At 53.7% G+C, this 21,037-nt stretch overlaps 2 protein-coding genes across 3 annotated transcripts; both read left to right on the top strand.

Moving 5' to 3' along the window:
- Window positions 1-5,024: 5,024 nt before the first annotated feature.
- HDHD5 (haloacid dehalogenase like hydrolase domain containing 5) lies at window positions 5,025-13,333 on the top strand. 2 transcript variants are annotated; one of them, XM_082279842.1, is made up of 9 exons: window positions 5,025-5,144; window positions 5,228-5,428; window positions 5,633-5,745; window positions 7,018-7,111; window positions 7,604-7,637; window positions 8,011-8,185; window positions 8,490-8,678; window positions 9,126-9,507; window positions 12,779-13,333. In XM_082279842.1, the coding sequence occupies exons 1-8, from the start codon at window positions 5,058-5,060 to the stop codon at window positions 9,493-9,495; spliced, it is 1,263 nt and encodes a 420-aa protein (XP_082135968.1). In that variant the 5' UTR covers window positions 5,025-5,057; the 3' UTR covers window positions 9,496-9,507; window positions 12,779-13,333. The 2 variants fall into 2 exon arrangements, with proteins under 2 accessions (XP_082135968.1, XP_082135967.1); XM_082279841.1 differs by having other exon boundaries at window positions 9,126-13,333.
- Window positions 13,334-19,486: 6,153 nt separating this feature from the next.
- Window positions 19,487-21,037, top strand: TMEM121B (transmembrane protein 121B; the record flags this gene model as incomplete). Its single annotated transcript, XM_082281134.1, has 1 exon — window positions 19,487-21,037. One exon carries the CDS (start codon window positions 19,487-19,489, stop codon window positions 21,035-21,037), a length of 1,551 nt encoding a protein of 516 aa, XP_082137260.1.

The following is a 21,037-nucleotide window of genomic DNA, read 5'->3' as shown; positions in this document are numbered from 1 at the left end:
CAGGTGTGCAAAAAAGGAGGAATTTAGGCTGGACCACAGCAGTTATAAAAGATCAATCCATTCAGCTCCGAAGCTTTGGGTAAATTTGGCTGCAGGGCTTCAGTGAGGCTCGGCTTTTAGCAGCAGTATTTCAAGGGTTTTGCCGCCAGTCTATTCCCTTTTCCCCAGTACCTTGGCTCCCTGCTCACATTTGTTGGCAAATACATCACATATAATGCTTTCCTGCCTTTCTCTTTCAGAAAATAGCCCATAATTAAATTTTTTAACCTGTCTGTATTGTGGGGGTTATTTTTCCTTCTTCTTTTTTTTTTTTTTTTTGTAATTTTTTTCCTGTTAAAACGAATGGGGGATACTCGGATTTCATGGGAGGTTTTAATCTGGAACATGCAGTGCAGGGGGATGTCTCACATCACTCAGCCCGGAGTGATCAGGGAGTCTGAAATACCTTCACAGAAGGCTGCAAAGGGCAGTTTGATCTGTGGAGCTAGCACAGTGTTAAGCCTGAGTCACCTGGCCAAGACACTACACAGGCCCCTGTTCCCCCTTCCTCAAACCCCACAGCAGCTGCATCCAGCTCAGGGCTGTGTTTTGATACCGAGACCACCTGACAGACAGGATTTGTGTGTGCTGCCGCTCCTCCCACCACAGTTTTGTACCATCTCTGTGGTGGTTACAGCACAGGAAAATAAAGGGACTACTGAAGGTCATTTAACCTGCTTTAACATGGTTTCAGGAAGGGAATAGAGGGAAACAAGAAGACTAAACGATCAGCCCATTCTTTTCAAAGCTGGCAAGTGCCTTGAGGAGCACCAGGTGACTACAGGGTACAACTTGGGGCTCTTTGCCCAAAGTACTGCTGGTGGGCATGGGAAGAAAGTGCCAGCTTGAGAGAGCTTCAATATCTGAGATAGAAGAGGTGGAGGCAGCCACAAGGGTGGTGGGAGGCTGAGTAGGACAGACATAAAGAGGCAAAAAGAGGCTACTTCAGTCTCCATCCAGACTCAGGAGCAAAGAAGGAGAGCAGGAAATTCATGGAAGTTTCTGTTATGGCTCCTTCAAGCAGCCATAGCAATACCTGAAGCCTTATGCCTGTTATCTCGCCCATCTTCCTCTCCCTGTGGCCTCTTCAGGTTCAATTTGTTTAAATGGGAGGTGGATGGAGCTTTGTTTGCAGCACAAGTGTTTGCTGCAGAGCATCTTAGACTGCCTTTGGGGCAATTTAGAGAATGAAATGTTTGCCTCCTGGTCACTCACTGTCAGGAAATGGCTGATCCAGCACTAGTGGTTGCTGTCAAAAATCATGCCAGTAAAAACAGAGGAGTAAGTGGTTGAAAACAGAGATAGGCCCAAGCAAGCAGCTGGATCTATCTGTCATGTGAGCCTCTCTCACTGCAGAGGGACTATGCAGATGCCAGATGCTAAGCAAACCCTTCTGGCCATAAAACACAGGGCTGCAGATGCCTTTTCCACCAGCTCCAAATGATCAGCCTGCTTCAGGTTTTCTTCCTGTGTAAGTCTCTGAATTAGTCTCTTTGCAGGTAGCAGAAGCACATTTCTTTGGTCAGAAACTTGTAGCTCTAATTGGCTCAGTCCTTAATTCCTTTCTTTCCAGGCTTGCAGCAGTTGCAATCACAGCAGGTCTATTGAGTGTTTTCTGTGCACTGAGGGACAGGCAGGTGAAGGGTCTGGCTCTCAATTCTCCTGGCTTGTCATTTTTATCAGGTTGTGTCCTCCCCCTTGGTCATTACAGGATAAGAAAGGCATTTTCCTGTATTTTCTCAACCTTTAGCTTGTCCATCATTCCATGAGCAGGCTGCAGCATGGGGAGAGAAGAGATAGACGGTGGGGGGAGGGTTGGTTCAGGCCATTAGAGCCTCTGCAGCAAGGAAAGAGATGGAAGGTACGGCTACTTTCGAGGGGAGTGTGAGAAGGTCAGGAAGAGGGGGGTGATGACAGGGCTGTGAGTCTAGGGAAAACAAAGCTGCAAAGTTTACACAGGGACCCACGGGAGAAGGCTGTGGGCAACTGCCTGTTTTACTTGTCTGTAGTGAGCTGTGGAAGGGGTGGGAGAGACATCCAAGCACGGTGTGGACAGGGGAAGAAGAGGGAGTCTCCTGTGGGCTGGTGTGAGAAGGGCAGACAGGCGATCCCCAGGGGTATTTGGGGTATGGCTGTTGCCGGATGTACCCGCAGAGGAAATCGCGAGGTCCGTCCACGAACAGCACGAGGAACGGGAAGCTCCTAGCAGAGTCACAGAGAAATTCCCAGCTCTTGAAGGGAAAATGACACAACCGGGCGTTCAGCACAGGGATGATGGGCTAAAGCCTGCCTGCGGGTGCTGGGGCTCGGCAGCCCTGCCGCTGCTCAGCCTGAGCCGGGCCGCTGGCAAAGTCCCTCCGCGGTGGTTTAAAAATAAGCTCTGCAGCCTGTTGGACAGCCTTGCTTGGAAAAATAAACACGGCAGCGCCGGCAGCCCGCAGCGGAGCGCACCCGCACGCTCCGGGGACACCTCGGGTACCCCCCAAAGTCCCCTCGGGAGCAGAACAACGCGTTCCCTTCCCTCCCTCCGGGCAGACCCCACATCCCCACCCGCATCCCCCGTGCCCGGAGTCCCCCGGGGCGGGGCGCAGGTGAGCGCTGCGGGCCCGCCCGCGCCGTGGAGCAGGAGCGCCTCCCGCAGGGATGCGCCGGGATAACAACCCGCATCGGGGAGGGGGGGGATAAAACCCCCAAAACCCCTACCCCCAAAACCCCTACCCCCAAAACCCCTACCCACAACCCCCCACCCCCGAAGTCCTGGATATTTAATACACTAAAGGTTTTTTTTAGCAGTGAAATCCTCTCTGCGATAGGATAGGCTGGATGTCTCTCCCAGCTCTTTTGCAAGCGTCGGGAACGGGAAGAAAGGGGCAAAAATATCCCTACGTTTAAAAAAAAGGGACTGACAGAGCCCCACAAAGGAGTTCAGTCTAGAGGCACCGAAACCAGCAACCAAAACAACCCGTCTAACTTGCAAGTGGCTGTATCATTAAAAGGCCATAAATCCACGTTAGCAAATACCCCAAGCAGAAATCACAGCAAATCAATCACATTTTCACTCTGCCAGGAGGGACCGCCTCGGTGGATGGGTGAGAAGCACTCAAGACAAGGCTCTTGTGTTTGTCATTAATTTCAGAAACTCTTTGCCTCTCTCTCTGACTATTTTTCATCGACAGCCAAGGAAGGCGAGGGTTGGAGACCTCTGGTTTGTACATAGTTGAGAAGGCACATTTCAAAATAGCTGTAGCTGGCTTCCTTGTGCTGGTGGGAGAAGGTTTGAAGCCCAGTTCTACAGGGTGCTAAATACTTTCAGTAACGTCTCCAAGGCCAGCATAAATTGTGCCAGAGCAGGAGGAGCTGCAAACACTTCTGAGAAATTAAAGTGATCCTGGCAAATTGAGGAAATTACAAAAAATAAACGGTAGGTAATTCAGTTAAGGCAAAAGCACTTAAGGAGGAATAACCATCTGTACAAATGTATATCTCTGAGTTGCCAGTGCTTTAATAGCTCTGCAAATAGGGCTCTGGGTGTTGAAGTGGGTCAAAAGCAAATTAAGGTTGGTGTTCATGGCAATGGAAGCGTAAAAACAAACAATTACACTGTTTGTGTAATTGATGCCTAAAGTCATACGTGTTAAACCTGCCCTGTCGAGGGACTCAGGAGATCTTAAGCCCAGTCAGAAAGCAAACAAACATTGTTTCATCTCCATGGATGTGAAATGAACCTTTTACTTTCCCCAGGTTTGGAAGGGCCTCAGCAGAATTCAGTGGCAATATTTCTGTTTCACAGTGCAGGAAAGAGGGACGGAGTCTGTCCAAGAGCAAAAAAAGTGACCAGAATTTTAGAGAACCTTATTATCTGCAGGAAAAAGGGTTTGCATAGAAAAGGCTGAGCAAAGGCAGGGCAGCAACTCACAGAATTCTCAAGGTTGGAAAAGACCTGCAAGGTCGTCAAGTCTAAACTTTGGCTGATCACCACCCTGTCAACCACACTATGGAACTGAGTGCCACATCCAGTAATTTCTTGAACACCTCCAGGGATGGTGATTCCACCACCTCCCTGGGCAGTCCGTTCCAACACCTGACCACAGTTTCAGTGAAGAAATTCTTCCTGATGCCCAACCTGTCTTACCCTGGCACAGCTTGAGGCTATGTCTGCTTGTCCTGTCGCTGTTGCCTGGGAGCAGAGCCCGACCCTCACCTGGCTACAGCCTCCTTTCAGGTACTTGTGGAGAGTGATGAGCTCTCCCCTGAGCCTCTTTTACAGGCTAAACACTCCCAGCTCCCCCAGCTACTCCTCATAGAATTTGTACTCCAGAACCTTCACCAGCCTTGTTGCCCTTCTGTGGGCTTGTTCCACACCTCAATTTCTTGTAGTGAGGGGCGCGGAACTGGACACAGCAGTCAAGGTGGGACCTCACCAGTGCCGAGTACGGGGGGACAATCACTGCTCTGGTCAGCTGGCAGAGATAACAAGCTGCAGTGCAATTCCTTGGCAGGGTAAGCACGCTAGACTGAAACCAGGCTATGCCCGGAGCGACGCCTTTGTTATCATGAAGCCCGGGCCGCACAGCTCGGGGGCAGTTTCGCTCACAGACCGAGAGTCTCCTGTTCTTTGATTCTGTGAAGGGCTGAGATAAACCCGGTCTGATTGCTTTGTAGGGGTCAAAGCCTTTCGCTCCCTCCTGCCCAAATCTCTCCTCGCCGGTGATTCTGCACGCATCTACCACGTAGCCAGCGCACCCCTTTCCGTCCACGTCCCGTTCCAACACCCGCTCCTCTCTCCAGCTCTCCCCAAACCCACAACCCCCACAACTTTGCCCCGAAGCAGGGGGGCACCCCCTCCGCCGGCAGCCCCTTTCCCCGGCAGCACCGCTCCCCGGCTGCCGGCCGCTCTCCCGCCCCGCCCCGCCCCGCCGCGCCCCCCGAGCGCCCGCCCCGCTCCCGCCCCGCCGGCCCGCGCCTCGCTGGGAGCTGTAGTCCGGGCAGGGCGGCGTGCCCGAGGCCGGAGCGGGCGGATGGCGCTGCGCGGCTCCCTGCGGGCCGGCCGGGCGCTGCTGCGCTCCCCGGGGCCGCCCTCCCGCGGGCTCTGCGCCCACAGCCGGGTGCGTGCGCGGCCGGGGCGCGGGGCGGGCGGGGCACGGGCGGGCAGGCTCCGGGGTGACCGTGCCCTCCGCTCGCCTTGCAGCCGCCGGCCTTCGGGTTCCTCTTCGATGTGGACGGCGTGCTGGTGCGGGGCAGCCAGGCCCTGCCCGCCGCCCGCCGCGCCTTCCAGCGGCTCTCGGACGGCAGCGGGCGGCTGCGGGTGCCCCTCGTGTTCCTGACCAACGCCGGGAACTGCCTGCGCTCGGCCAAGGCCCGAGAGCTGTCCCAGGCGCTGGGGCTGCAGGTAACGGGGACGGGGCAGCGTGCCGGCCGGGGGAGGAGGCAGGAGGGAGCCCACGGCTCCCCCGGGAGCCGGCAGGGAAGCACCGCGAGTGCCGTGCCTCGGCCCGAGGCGCGGGACAGGGGCGGGCGGCAGCCACGAGACCGCCGGGAGATGGGGGCGAAGTCCTGCCTGCGGTTCCCAGCCGGCCTCTGCTCCGTCCCGCAGGTGTCTCCGGAGCAGGTGATCCTGTCCCACAGCCCGCTGCAGCTCTTCAGCAGGTTCCACCAGAGGTGCATGCTGGTGGCCGGGCAGGGGCCCGTGGAGGAGAACGCCCACACGTATCCTTTGCTCCGTGTGCCTCGTGGTGCTCTGTACATCCCGCTGCGGCATCCCAGCTAAAGGCTGCTGCTCCTGCCCTGCCCCTACCGCTCGCTCCCGCTCGCTCAGCTTCTAGAAGCACAAGGAGACACAAAGGTCACTGGGCTTACCTTATGGGGCAGAGTCCTTATGGTCAGGTGCAGACGCTGTTGATTTCCGTTTTGGTCACCTCCTGGCTCCCCTATTCAGCGTTGGCTTCTCATGCTCATTACCTCTCCTGTGGTTGCTGTTCTGTTGGTGGGATGTGACCATGAGGACTCCATCAGCTTTAGGTGTCTCTCACTTTTGAGTTAAAGTTGTGCTCCACCCATTCTTTCATTGCAAAGCCCATTAGAGATCACTTCCAACTGTCCCATGGATAAAGTTTTCCCCAGAATCTGACAGCTCTTGAAGGAACTCAAATACAGTGGGGCTTTGAGCAATCTGGTCCAGTGGAAGGTGTCCCTGTCTGTGGCAGGGGTTTGAGAACTAGATGATCTTTAAGGTCCCTTCCAACTTAAACTGTTTTATGAAATGTCATTAGAGTCAGAGCATCCCAGCACAGGGAAGTGGTCAAGTGGCAATCCCACATGCATAGTGCCTGGCTGAGGCGAAGGACCAGCAGGTCAGACGTGTCTGCAGGGAGGTAAGAACTGCCTTCAGCGTTTGCACCATCTCAGCCTCTGCACACAGGGTCACACCCTGGACTCAACGTTTAACTTCATTTGTTCCAAAAATATGGCCCCTCTCTGTATTTCCCCAAGGCACATAGGGTGAGCTAAGGGCAAGGTGTTCTGCAAGCAAACGCAGCTCATCCTTCACCTGTATGTTTTTATCAGCACAGACCATTTTCCTTGCACTAACTGAGCTGACCAAGGCTTCACTGATTCTGTTTCAGCCTCCCCAGCCCCCTGTGCTGCACCAATATCAGCACCCTGGCGTAAAGGTCTCCCAAAGCACATCTATTCTGTCTTGAAGTGGCAGCCTCTGCTCTTTGCCCAGTTCCAGGGATTGCTGTTGAGTCACCTCAGCCAGGTTTTGGGGTTTTTTTCGTAACCTTTAGGGCCATCCATAGGTTGGAACACAGTCTGGCTGAAGGCCATGAGGTTTTGCGTTACCACACTGCTCTGTTACTAGGACTTGTATTCTTTAGTCCTACAGATGCTTTTGCAAGTAACTTAAAAAAACCCAGTCACTTAGAAAAACCCCCAAACAAACCAGTCTGCACAACATTCCTTGATGGTCTGAACTAGCCTGGGCTTCAAGCACGTGGTCACCATAGAGGCACTGAGGAAGGCATATCCCCTGTTAGACATGGTGGACCAGAGCCGGAGGCCAAAAGAACTGGTAATTCCCAGAAGCAGCAGCAGCAGAAGGGCTGTTCTGGTGCAGAGGGGGTCACAGCACACAGCTCGGGGCAGGGAAGCTGCAAAGGGACAGGGCAGCTGGCTGCTGGTGACGTCCCTTAGCAAGAGCCTGGCACTGACACTGGGCAAGCAGCACCTCTGCTCTTCCCAGTGTTGGCTCCTGCAGGAAGGGCAGCGACTCTGGCCTCGCCTTTCTCATGCCACGCCTGTCTTCCATTGCTGTTCCATGCAGTGAGGGGTAAGATGGCTTGGTTGACATCTGCAGCTCTGAGAGAGGAGTACAAGATGTGTGAAATCCCATCTGGGATGGTGGGAGGGGGAAAAAAATTTTTCTTTCGGGATTCCAGGTGGCTTTGTCCTGTCTTTTTATGGAATTGCATTGGCAGGTTCAAAGGAGGCATTTTTAGTTTTGTTTTGGAGATGGCATTAGGTTTTTCACATTTCTAACCCAGCCTTCTTTTTCTTCTGGCAGCCTCCTCCAACCACTGGCTTCCCCACTATAGAAGGTAAGCAGTGGCCTGTGTTTACATATGAGCAGCAAGCAGAACTAACAGCAAGGCAGGCCAGCTGGGATGGGAGCTAATGACATGCTATCAGCTCGCTGGTATCCACGGGCAGCATATTCAGAGGGCACAGCCAGGAGGCAGCCTCACTGCTGGAAAAAGCTGGATGAAAGCAAAGCTGACTTTCCTCTGTGCCATGCTCCAGTATCTGGGACCAGTGGTGCACACGGTGTGGTGATGTGCAGACTGGAGCCCTGGCACCAGCCGTGTTCCAGTGGTAGCTGTATGTTCCAGGGCATCCCAGCAGAGGAGGGGTTTTGTTAGCAGGTGGCTTTTGGATGCTGTGAGTTTCCAAAGAGCTCTCAAAATCGTGCAGGGGTGATTCTGTTTGGCGAGCCGGTGAGGTGGGAGACAAGCCTGCAGCTCATCACTGATGTACTGCTGAGCAATGGGAACCCTGGGGCAGAGCTGCAAGATGTACCATACCCTCATCTGCCTATCCTTGCCTGCAACATGGACCTCCTGTGGATGGCTGAAGCCAAGATGCCCAGGTGAAAAGCACGCGTGGTGTTTGATTTAGCCTATTTCATACTTCTTTCATGCAGATGATCTTTTCCTACTGCATTTTTTCAGCATTTGAATGTTTTAAGAATTTGACTGTATGATGTAATTAGCATCAGACACATGAAAGCTGCGTGAGAAACAAAGATTGAAACTTGGGACAAGCAAAAGCCAGACCACTGCCTGTGGATGGTGTGTGTGGGTGGACACCATACTCAAAACAGGCAGTAACCAAGGAGTGCTTGCTGCTTCAGTGGTGTTACTGGGGTACTCATGACCTCCTTTCTGGGGCAGGTTTGGCCATGGCACTTTCCTTCTGTGCTTGGAGAACATCTACAAGAAGGTGACGGGCAGGGAACTGAAGTACGAGGCCCTGATTGGCAAACCCAGCCCGGTCACTTACCGCTATGCCCAGTTCTTGATCCAACAGCAGGCAGAGAAGCAGGGCTGGAAGGCTCCCATCCGCCGTCTCTATGCAGTTGGGTAAGAGACTTTTTCCTGCTGGTTTCCCTTAGGGAGTTGTATACTAACTGCTCTTTAGTGGGTTGGTTGGTTTTGGGCTTTTTTTGGTTTAATTTGGTGGGTTTAATACCAAAATCCCAGTGGTGTCTCTGGAGCCTCGCATCCTGGAACAGAGCCTTGCTAGCCTTTTGTGCCCTACACAGCAGAGCTGTGGACTGTAGGATGCAGAGTGCACATAAAGTGACTGGATTAAAGACAAAATTAAGAGACCCAGATGTAGTACTGTAGGCCTGAGCAGGACACACTGCTGGGTAGACTCAGTGGCCCACTCTGGGTGCTCCTCTTGATGTTAGCAAATATCTCACACCCCTTCCTCCTTCAGTGCTGTCTTAATCCCAATTCCCCAGAGCCAGAGGGAGATGCTTGGGCTTGTTTCTCATTTCTGTTTCACACTGTGACCTTATCCAGGGACAACCCTATGTCTGATGTCTATGGGGCAAACCTCTACAACAGCTACCTCAAGTCAGCTCAGCAGAACCAGGTCCAGGCTGGGGTGAAGAGGAGCCCACAGGCAGCCAGTCCCCAGACTGAGGTTTACCTGGAGCTGAGGAATGACTGCAACAACTCAGTGGAGAGCTGCGAGTCGATTCTGGTCTGCACTGGGGTCTACCGCCACAGTGGTGATGTTCCCAAGAAAACAGAGCCACACACAGTGGAGGCAGTGTTCCATGGACATCGGGACTTCTGCTTTGACCCCAGCCTGGTGGAGGCATCGTACATAGTGCAGGATGTGGATGATGCTGTGCAACTTGCCTTTAAAAAAGAAAACTGGAGCTAGGAGTTAAGACAGGTGTGCCTAAAGATCTACTGTAAGGGATTTTATGTACTGGAAAGGGAAGATGGGGAGAATGGGCAGGGACCTGGGATGATCTTCTAAAGTAGGTAACGTGAAAGAAAACTCCCTGTTGCAGCACTAAAAGCCCCTTAATTTTTTTGGTACTCATCTGCCATCCTGACAGCCACCCACAGACTTTCAGCTGTGACTATACATTGCTGCCAGCTGTAATTGAGCCATAATGGAAACAGGGTATAAGGAGCAGGCTTGTCCCAGCAATCCCAGTTTTGTTCAGCTCTCACAGCTCATTCTTTTCCACACTTTGTGTGCAAAGATCAGGGGAGCCCACCCTCCTCCTTGGGAGGTGTTTGAGGGCGAAACTCTTCCCCACACAAGGAGCTGCCATCAGCCAGCACACCATTTTACAATGTGCTGTTTGTCCAGTCCGTGACTCCAGCACACCAGAAGCTGGGCTGTGGTGGCACCGTGCCAAGAGAAGGCTTTAAGTCTTAACATTCTCCGTGTGAAGAAGAAGTGCCTACGGACTTTAACAAATTCTCTTTGCCTGGGGATTTGCCACTGCATCACTGTCAGTCTGAAACAAAGTTCTGTTTTGCAGTCATCCGGCAGCTCTGGAGAGGCAGGGCCCCTGAAAGGAAGCTGCAGTAGCCAGAGCAACTTGCTGCAGGGCTGAGGTGAAAGTTAAATTGTTCCCTCCCCCCTGTTTAGCATTCTGTGAACAGTCCTGCCTTTTCACATCCCGCTAGGGAGCCAGCAGCCTGCTCTCAGTAGCAGAGGAAACCACCAGAGTTTGAATTGGCAGAGTTGTCTTTGCCCAGAACTCAGTGCTGCAGCAAGAGGCTGTTTTGGCACCCACTCTGATCCCAACTGTTGCAAGGAACATCCACCTGCTCCAGCTGGCACAGCTTCCAAGAGGGGCCCTTCTTTTGCCAAACAAAAAGAGTCACAGTCCACCTTTGCTCCTTCCTTGCATGCAAGGATTCAAAGAGAAGATCATCAAGCCAGGGTGGTACCAGAGCCCCAGATCCCCAGGCCTGATCTTTTAGAATACAAATGTCAGTGTCTTTCAGTTCCTTTGTTCCTCTCATCCCTCATGTGGTTTGCAGCTCAGGGATACCCCATGCAGTCTGACCTCTGGTCCCTCCTCTTCCTTTAACGTGCAGGTAGAATCCCCCTAACATGAATCAGCAGCTGGGGCTTGCCTGCCCAGGAACATTTCCCTAAAAACATTCACCTTCTATTGCCTCTGTTCTCCCAGCTCAGGCTATCCAGAGAAAGATAAGACTTGTGCCTCCATAGACATTCCAAAGATAAGCAAGGTTTGCATGAGAAACTCCTGTGAAAGATCGGAGGATTAGCGAGGAGTGATTAGCGAGGAGTGTCAGAGGAGCATTGTGATTTTAGAAGCACAAATCAGTCTGTGTATATGATGCAAAGCCTTGGAGCCAACACAGCTGAGTTGGTTTTCCTAATTGCAGTCAGCTCACACCACTTCTGAAGTATAAGTAGGTCTGCTCTGCCTCTTCTTTCCTCCTTCCTGCTTTACCAGGCAGCTCCACACACAGGGTACAAACAAGATGTTCTGCACAGAAGTTTGAGTTCTTAATTCAAATCTCAGCATCCATGTGCACTGCAATTCTGCTCCAGCAGCTCTCCATCCTCTCAATACTGATGTATCTTCCTAGGAAGGTCACTGCTCTAGTCTTATGTTGTGCCAGGCTCTGTGTATGAAGCAGACCAGGTGCTCTTTCAGTTAGCCAGGCAAAAGAGGTCTGCCTCTGTTTCTCTATTCTTTACTTTATGAATAGGAGCAGAAAAATACCTCTTTGTATGTGAAATCCACAGTGGGAAGCAGTTTCTTCCTCTCAGCACTACTTGGGGCTCTTCTCCTTTGTCTCACCAGGACAAGAATTGCGTGGCTGCTTCTAAAAGCAGCTGTAATGAGAGGGACACAGATTTAAATCCTTTTCCTTTCACTGGAAAGAAAAAGAAATTACCATTTCATCTAGTTGCACAAGACACGGGCCTGTCTCCACTTGCCAGAAGAGGAGGCGCAGGGAAGGACTTGGTGTATGCCATAGGGAAGGTCCTTCAGCTGCAGCACCTCTCACAGCCACAGCTGTGCTGTGCAAGGCCTGAAACTGGAGCCCAAGCCCCATTTATTCATGGGGTAGCTCCAGTGTCCCTCAGTCTCGCTTTCCATCCACTGCAGGAAGAGGAGCACTCCCTTTGCTTGCAGCATTTGCTGACTTGGGTGGTAACTTCCACGGGCTTCCTTGGAATGGTCCTCCAAGCCATGATTACCCAGACCTCAGGGAGCTGGCTGCTGGCAGGAAAAACGAGCCACGCCTTCGGTGTGGTGGGTGCTGCTTGCAGAAATGCTGTGGTCTGTCCACCTGCAGCAAGCCTTCAGCAGAGCTCTGCCTTGTTAAAAGTGTGGTGCCAGCTACTCAGAGAAAAGGTGCTGCTGAACTAGTGTGCCCTGGGGGCTGCAGCATCTCTTCCAAGGAAGGAAGAGGTTTGCATTTGCAGCGAGAGGGAGCCAGGCATCTCCATCTTTGGAGCAGCAGTGGAGGTGAGCTGACTGATGTGAATCTGCTTCAGATGCCAAATCTGCTTTTAGCTCTGGATTTGGGGGGTTTTTCCACCAGTGTTCTGGGAGTCTTAAAAATGCGTAGGAGGAACTTCAGTGATAAAGAACTGAAGAAAGTGCTTTGCTTGTGAGTTGAAATTGAACAGAAGGGAGGAGAAGGAATCTAGAAATATCTTGTACCCTTTCCCTAGTTCATGCCAAGTAAGGCTGCATAAAAACCCTGCTTGTTGCTCTCTGCACTAATTAGCCAGATGGGCTGCCCTTGATCTGAGCAATGCCAAGACCTTTCCCCTCTTCCCCTTCTCAGCTCCTTGAAACAGTGCACTTTGTCCAAGTCCCTGCCTGGGAATTGCATGGACCCAGTGGATGGAGTAGGAAATCTGGCTTCTCCAGCTGCTGTTGGACACTGGCTTGATTCTGGAAGGTTACTATTAATTAAAGTGCTTGGCAGGTCTCCTGTGTTCATGAGTTGTGCTAGAGTGCTGTACTAGCTTCTAGCTTATCTGCAGTTCATTTATGGACATCTGTTACTGCTAGAATTCAGTGAAATCCTTTTTCCTTGGAAGTGCAGCTTCCTGGAGTTAGCTTCAAGTGTGGCTGGTGTGAAACTCTTCCTTTGCCTCATATATTGTTCAGAAGTGGTGTCTCTGAAGCCATATTTCTGTCCTTCAGAGCAGGGATACTTCTGTGCAGATCATGGGGCCAAGCAGGAGAGGGGACTTCACTCCTGATCCAGCACCTTAACGTTTATAGGATGCACTGCCCTGTACAACAAACAGGGTGAAGACCTGATCCTAACAACTCCATCTTCCGAAGATGAACAGGTTTTAGTCAAGGCAGAAGGGAGCTTGCATCTGAGAACAGCAGGAAGGAACCAAGGGATAGACCTTGTTTTGGATCTGAAGCCAAGAGCTTTTGTGGCATGCAGTAACATGGTGGCCAGAGAAGTCAGTTCCTCTATTCCAGGGACACATGCAAGCACTAACCTTGCATTCAGGGAATCAGATAACACTACTGTCCCCTTCCTTCCAGTCCTAATCCTGCCACGTCTTTCTCCCTCCAATAAATGGTAATGTTTCAGATTGTGTCATGTGCACTGTAGAAGAGTGACTGTATATCATTCAGAGAAATCACAAACTGTGATTATATTTTAGATTTCATATTAATTTCAGTGCAGTTACAGAGCTGCTACTTTGATCAAGCACATATGGAAGATAATAAAAGATGTTTGCTTTGAAATAAATTTTGACTTCTTATGTGTACATTTAATGGGTATTATCCTGCTCTCTTTCACATCTTTGCCCTAGAAGATTGTTAGGGCAACTTCTGTTCACTTTTTCTTTTTATCCCTGCTCTTCAAACTGTTACCAGATTTTCTTGAGGGAACCACCCTGAAAGATACCCCTTCAGCAATTAAGTGGCAAACTTTCAGACCACAACCAACAGCTTCCCCTGACTTCAATGGAAAATTAAAGATCCTGCTGGGTGAAACCATCATCTTTAATGATCTAGAAACAGCCGATTCACTTGCATTGTTCTCATATTTCATCAGAAGGTTTCCCATCTACAAAGTTCACAGCTCACAGGGTGCACATTAGACAGCAAAACAGGTGTGATGCAGAGTCCTGAGAACTTGGTGTTGAAAGCAACAATCAGTAAAGCAGTTTTGGAGGGATGGGACAAGGATTCCCATTCTCAGCACAGAGAGGAACTGAATTATTTTCTGCATCCTGGAGAAGCAACCTATGGCCCTGACCTCTAATAAATAATGATAAAACGTGTTAATCAGCCTTCTCCTTTTAGCCAGTGCTCTGGTAGTTGGAGCACTCACCCAGGACGGGGCTAATCAAGGTTTAGTTAAGCAGAGAGAGATCACAAGCTGAAACTCCCAGGTGCTGCGTGTTTTAATCACTACACTTGTCAGCTTAGTGGGCTGAGGCTGTGTGAGCAGGGCAAGAGCAGGCTCGTGGAAATGGTTCTCCAGACACCACAGGATGCCTGCAGGGGCTGGGAAGGTTCCTGAATCCAAGGCAGGCAGGCGGGAAGAGGGAGAACCTGTGGTTGCAGGGCAAGGGCAGCCTAGGGTTAAGGTGTCCCTTGTAGGAGAGCCTTAGCTGGGAGTTAGATTTCCAGAGAAATCCTTACCCAGCCTAAGGTGCAGACTTAAACACTGAAGAAGGACCAACCTGAACTACAGGATTGAGAGCCCTGGAGGAGTTTGCTCCCAGGGGCGTGCTATGAGAAATGCCTGCCAGGGTAACCCCTGGGAAGTGCTTGCTCCCTGCTCACCCTGGTACCTTTGAGGCCCTGCCCAAACCCTTCCATTACTGGACCTTCCTAACCCCAATTATAAAAGCACAAATCTTCTTTTTTTTTTTTTTTTTTTTTTACTTCCACAGTCAATTTGATTGAACACTATGCACTTACAGACCTTCACAGAGCCAGTCTGCAGCAGCTTAAAACCTCACACCAGCAAGGCAGCTACATGTTCTCTAGGAACCAAACCTCCATCAAGAAAACATTCATCAAGAAAACACTTCTCTTCATTCACTATAATAAACCTAATTTTCCTTTTCAATCATTTCAACTATGAAGAACTTTCATTTTCTCCTCAAGGTCAGATCAATACGTGCTCCATGCTAAGACTGAGCAACTACAAAATACCAAGAGCAAACCCCAGTTCCGCTCTCCAAACCCCTACCCTGCTACAAGCATGAAAAGAAACATCTTGGCATTTTCTGCCGGTGTTGAAAGCTCTTTGAACCGACATGTAATTACGAGCAGTAGACTGTTACACTTGTGTATCCTTTGGAAGAGTATCTGCATTCCCTGCCCTGTAACTCGGGATCAGCAGTTGCGTTACAAAGACTGCCTCCAGCAGCCAAGGCGTCTTTGACTTTTGGTGCTGGCCAGGTGAAACTTTTTTACACTTGTCTGTAACTTCAGCCCTGACCATTCGAATGGATTAGGTAAGTGCAGTACAGAGTGTGTGTCAGAGAATCCCAGAAGCTTCCTTTCCCACACAAAAGGCATTTTAAGTATGGTTGGAGCAGATTATGCTCAAACTCACTGAGATCAGCTTTGCCTCCTTCCCTCCCACTGCTGCCAGTTTCTGACAGCTTACTGCAGGGTATAATTAGGTATCTGGTTTCTGGTCTTTCTTTCAGGCATGTATCTGCCTCTTCTTTCTTCTCCTTCCCCCAAGAAATTGAGTCATTATTTTGTTTCCTCCCAAGTTCAGCCCTCAACAAAGTTTTGCCTTCCCCCAGCAGGGGTATTTTTGAGGGCACACTACTTGTTTCCACTTGTAGTGTAAACTAAAAATGGCAGCATTTTAGATATTCAGTATGACTATTGCACAAAACTCTGTTGTCTGCTGTTTGCCTTTAAATATATGTATACACACACATCTCTGTGCATACACATCACTACATAAAAAAGCCAAAAACGTAGCCTGGGAGCTGCTGAAGAGTAGAAGCTATTTATAGTTTAGCTTTTTAATGTTTTAACAGTAATGGTTAAGCACTAACACATCCAAGGACTGCACATTGCATTAAATAACTAGATCACATGGGAAGCATCAACTTGTCATATCTCATCCTACAGTGTGCTACAAAAAGCTCTTCAGTGCTTTCTCAAGTAGAAGGCATTTCTCCCCTCATTCCCATTTTAAGGAAGAGGCACAATTTCTGCTTCCTTTCCTACAAATAAGCTTCTTTCTTATTCTCACCTGTTTGTTTGGGTTGTGTTTGCAGTGCTGGAGCCCATGTTCAGCCCAAGGAAGCCTTTGAGCTTCCACCCTCCTTCCTGGTGCTCTCCCATCCCTGGTCATAATTCCCCTTGCCCTGCAACCACAGGTCCTCCCTGTTCCTGCCTGCCTACCTTGGATGCAGGAACCTCCCCAGCCCCTGCAGGCATCCTGTGGTGTCTAGAGAACCATTTCCACGAGCCTGCTCTTGCCCTGCTCACGCAGCCTCAGCCCAGCAGGCCCCCTGAGCACCCAGCTTCCTCCCAGCTGCCTCAATTCCCTGTGCCCAGCTCCCCACATCACCTGGGTGGCATGGTCAGAGCCCATTTCCTGGGTTTGCAGACCAGCTGCAGGTGACAGCCCACCCCTCCAAAGCTCAGGGCTCCCCACCCAGTTCCATTTACCCCAGCAGGTGGGACACCGGACGGCCACCTAAAGCTTTGGGAAATGAGGCTTCTTTGTGAAATGAGTGCCTGGATCAAAAGCAGAGATGTGAGTGCGTGTGGCAGGCTGCCAGGGCAGCTGAGCATGTCCAGCCTATGGCACACAGGGAATTGCACTGCTCAGGAAATCCAGAGCATAGCAGCCAACGAGGCAAAGCTGTCACTGTCTGCTGCCCAGGCAGGGCAGGACCAGCCCTCTCTGCATGAGGGCTGTTGCCCTGAGCGGCCCAGGTGGATGCTTGGTTTTCATTCCACATCCTCTTGTAGAAGTGGAAAACTCCTCTTGCAGCAGAATGTGCAAGACCAAGACCAGTTTAGCTGTTCACGCATGGATCATGCCAGTGACACAAGTATTGGCTTACCCTGAGGAGAGCCAGGTGAAGGTGCCCACCCACCTTGGATAAAAGCCAGGATCCAGAGCATAAGAATGTGGTTTTACCCTCTACCGTGGACCACACACACTTACACTGCCATCTACCCCAGCCTTTCTGTGGAAACCAAATTAGGAGGCACAGCTGGTGTCATTCACAGCACTCTGAGCTGTCCTGAACTCCCAAGGAGGACCAGGCTCTGCTTGAACATGAAAGAGCAACATAGAGAACAATCATCCTCCCTGGCCATGGCCTCCAGCCTCATGCTCCCTATCAAACAGAGACCGTGCACAGAAGCCTAAGTGAAGCGTTTGTGGGGTTGTACAAAAATTGTAGTCTAAGCAATTGTTTAGCCACGGATTTTTCTTTGGCAGCAAAGTCAGTCAAAGAGAGAAAGCCTTGCCAGCAAAACACACAGGGCTCAGCAGCAGAGCCCAGGCTCTCATGCCTGACAAGCCACACAACCCTAGAGGCTGGAGAGCAAAGCCAACATGATGGGAGTGTATCTGGCAAGGAAGGGAGGTGGCTCACTGCTCTGTCTTCTTGCATCGTGAATGACCTTGGACCAAGCTGCTCACCTGAGATTGCTGCTGCATTGCTTCCAGCACACAAAGCCTTGCCACATTCCTGTGATGGGTGGCTGTTCCCTCACAATGCAGAGGGAATAGTGTCCCCAGTGTCACTTGCAGCAACCTGGCAGCACCTTCGAGGCACAGATGTGGGATGTGGATCATGGGGAGCAGCCCCTGGGCAAGGCAGAGGGCAGAGGGGGTGCCAGAGGTGTGATGCCTGGGCCAAGCACCTTGACAGAGGCCCTCGAGCTGCCTGGGCTAAATGCAGGCAGTGCTGTACAGAGCTGCTGGGAGCCTGCTCTGAGAGGTCCTTGGCCTCAGGCTGTCATGCAGCCACCTGCTGGAAAAGAAGTGGCAACAGCCCTCTTTGGAGGGCTAAAATTGGTGACCTCCTTGAAATGAACTGGTTTTATTTGCTAATGGAAACGTAGAGTTAGTGACAAAGCCCTCAGCAAGAGAGCACATGGTGTGTTCAGCCTCATCTGGTGCTGGGGACCATGACAAGGTGATGGAAGAGAGGAAGGCAGTGGCACAGGTAGCGCTGATGTGAAGTTGGATCTTGGCAAGTGTGTCCCAGAATTGCAAACATAACGTGAGTGTAGCAGAAAATAGATGTTCCCCCTCCGAGCTGCACCCCAGCCAAGCAGGATGTGGCAGCAGGGATGCAGCAGCACGGACTTGGAAGCAGGGCAGCAGCCTGTGGGGGGGACCACGGGAACGCTTGCTTGTTGCTATCCCAGTTGAGAGGTGGTACCATTTCAGCCCTGTGCTGCCCAAGTAACCGTGTTAAAGCTTGCATAGCCTCCAGTTACATTCTCTCTTTCCCTCTGTTCACACCATGCTTTTAGAAAACTGATTTATCTGTGCCCCCTCGCTCCAGTCTCCACTGACAGCAATGCTTCTGCCGTGACCTTTCCTTCCCCTGCCTTTCCTCCTCATTATTGCCGTGTGTCCAAAGAAATCTTTGTGTCAATCCATCCCAAGTTCTCTCTTTCCCTTTCTCAGTTATCTCTTTGCTTCAAGTTGAAGCATGAATTCTCCTTGTAGCCCAGACGGATTTCTCCTTGTTGCACAGAGCAGCCAGGGACATTGACTGGAGAAGGGCTCCTCAGGGAGCCTGCACCAACATGTATTAGATGGTTGTCACTGCTGTCCTCGATGTCCTTTCCCAGTACTAAGCAGCATTTGCTCAGTCCCATGTGTTGATTTAGCAACACCCTCAAAACATGGAGCTATTTTGGATCTTTATCTCAAAGTGTAGTTAATACAGACATTTGTGGAGACAGTTTATTTGATGTGCTTCACATCATTGTCAGGCAGCGCCTGGCTCATCACTGGTGGGCACAGGTACGAATGAGGGACTGGTGATGCTGAGCACCAAGCCACTTTGGAACATGATGTGCCAAGCCATTAGTGCTGGTGATGAATGGATGCAGCCAGCCATTAACCTCAATTCGAGGCCATTGATAGTGGGTCAATAAAGGTCCTGACTGGTGCTTTCAGTAGAAGTAGGAACTTTAGGGCTATTCATATCAATTTAAAGGCTCTGTCCCATCATGGCAAGCTGGGAAGGGCCCTCAGCATGTGGATTGGTTCAGCTCAGAAAATTGGTGGGATAAAAGACACTTACTTTGATGAACAATCACACCAATGTAGGGGCAGATGAATGTCCAGCAGCACAGATGAGCCACGAGTGAGTGTTTCACTGTAGGCTCTGTGCCAGGCCAAGTGGTCTTTGTCTTGGTCAGCCTAGAGAGATCAGGGGAGACTGAAGCGCTTCCGATGTTACGGAGTGGCTGCCGGGGTGCTCTGGCGTGTCCATGGGCGACTCGCCCGGGCGCGGCTCGCTCCATTCGCGGGGGTCCTGCGGGGCAGGAGGCAGGATGCTCCCCGAGATGTGCAAGGGGAGCATCCCCGGGGACGGGGCGGGGGCGCCTTCCTACCCCTCCCCTTCTCGCCCCCCTCCTCCTCTCCCCCGGCCGCGCAGCCTCTCCCCCAGCCCCGGCCCCAGCCCACCCACCGCCGCCAGCCGCCCGCCCCGGCTCCGGCAGCTGCTGCGGCTGCTGCTCGGCGCCGCCCCCGGGCTCCCCCGCCGGCTGCCGCCGCTCGGGCTCTCGGCACCGCTGCCGCTGCCGCTGCCGGGGCCGGGGCCGGTGCGGCGGCGCGGGGGGCGGGCCGGGGGCGGGCCGGGGGCCGCGGCGCGGCCGTCGGGCCCGGCGCGCCGGCTCGGGGGGCCGGGGAGGACCATGCACCGCGCTGCCTCCAACCAGCGCTCGGTCTCCTCCTCCTCGGGCTCCTTCCAGCCGCCGCCGCCGCCGCCGCCGCCGCCGCCGCCGCTGCCGCCGCACGCCGCCGACCGGCAGCCCCTCTTCCCGGGGGGCTCCAGCAGCGGCGGCAGCCGGCGGGGCTCGGGGTCGAGCTCGGGCTCGGCGCGGGCCCGCCGCCCTCGCAGCCCCCGCAGCAGCACCGAGGAAGAGGAAGAGGAGGAGGAGGAGGAAGAGGAGGAGGACAGCATCAGCATCAGCAAGCCCCTGGTGCCGCCGCCCGCCACCCCGCTGCCCGCCGCCGCCTCGCCGCTCCCCAGCAGCAGCAGCAGCGGCGGCGGCGGCGGCGGCGGCGGCGGCGGCGGGGGGAGCCCGGGCCGCAGCATGACGGCGGCGGAGCTGTACGGGGCGGCGGCGGCGGGCGGCGGGGCGGGGGGCGGCGGGGCGGCGGCGGGGGCGCTGCTGGGGCCCGGCGGGGCGGGGGGCGGGCGGCGCTGGGGCTTCCAGGCGCTGTCCCTGGTGCTGCTGCTGGGGCAGGGCGCGCTGCTGGACCTCTACCTGATCGCCGTCACCGACCTCTACTGGTGCAGCTGGATCGCCACCGACCTGGTGCTGGCGGCCGGCTGGGGCATCTTCTTCTGCCGCAACAGCCGGGCGCGCCGCCGGGAGCGGCCCCCGCCGCCCCCCGGGCCGCCGCCGCCGCACCCGCTGCTGCTGCACGGCCCCCCCGGCGGCCGCGGGGCCGGGGGCCGCGGGGCCGGGATCCCCCCCCGCGGAGGCGACTTCGCCTACGCGCACCTCGCCTGGCTCATCTACTCCATCGCCTTCACGCCCAAGGCGGCGCTGATCCTGGGCACCTCCATCCTGGAGCTGATCGAGCTGCGCCTGCCGCTGGGCACCACCGGCTTCCGCATCACCCTGGCGCTGTCCGCGCCGCTGCTGTACTGCCTGCTGCGGGCCATCGGCACCGAGGGAGCCGGGCAGCTGCTCCTGCCGCCGCAGCCGCCGCCGCAGCACCGCGCCGCCGCCGCCTTCCTCGCCACCTGCCTCGACCTGCTCGACAGCTTCTCCCTGCTGGAGCTGGTGCTGCAGCCCGGGCGGCCGGCGCCGCTGCCCGCCCCGCTGCGCTACCTGCTCATCGCCGTCTATTTCCTCTGCCTGGCCTCGCCGGTGCTGTGGCTGTACGAGCTCAGCGCCGCCCGCCCGCCCGGCGCCGCCCGCCTCGCCCTGCACCTCCTGCTGCCCGCCGGGCTGCTGGACGCCCCGCTGCTGGCGCTGCGCTGCCTCCTGCTCCTGCGCTACCAGCAGCCGCTGTCCCTCTTCATGCTGAAGAACCTCTTCTTCCTGACCTGCCGCGGCCTGGAGGCGCTGGAGACCTGCTGCCTCCTCCGCCCCGCCGCCGCCCCGCCGCCCGCCAAGTACGGCCCGGCCGCCGCCGCCCCCGCCGCCGCCCCGCTGGCCCACGGGCTCTCCGACGTGGACGTGGGTCCCCACGGGTACGTGAACGCCTTGGCGGTCACGGCCCAGGGCTGA

Source organism: Coloeus monedula (assembly GCF_965178545.1).
Source record: "Coloeus monedula genome assembly, chromosome: 4".
Taxonomy (NCBI): Eukaryota; Metazoa; Chordata; class Aves; order Passeriformes; family Corvidae; genus Coloeus; species Coloeus monedula.
Note: the sequence above shows the minus strand (reverse complement) of the source record. Positions and strands in the feature narration are given on the sequence as shown.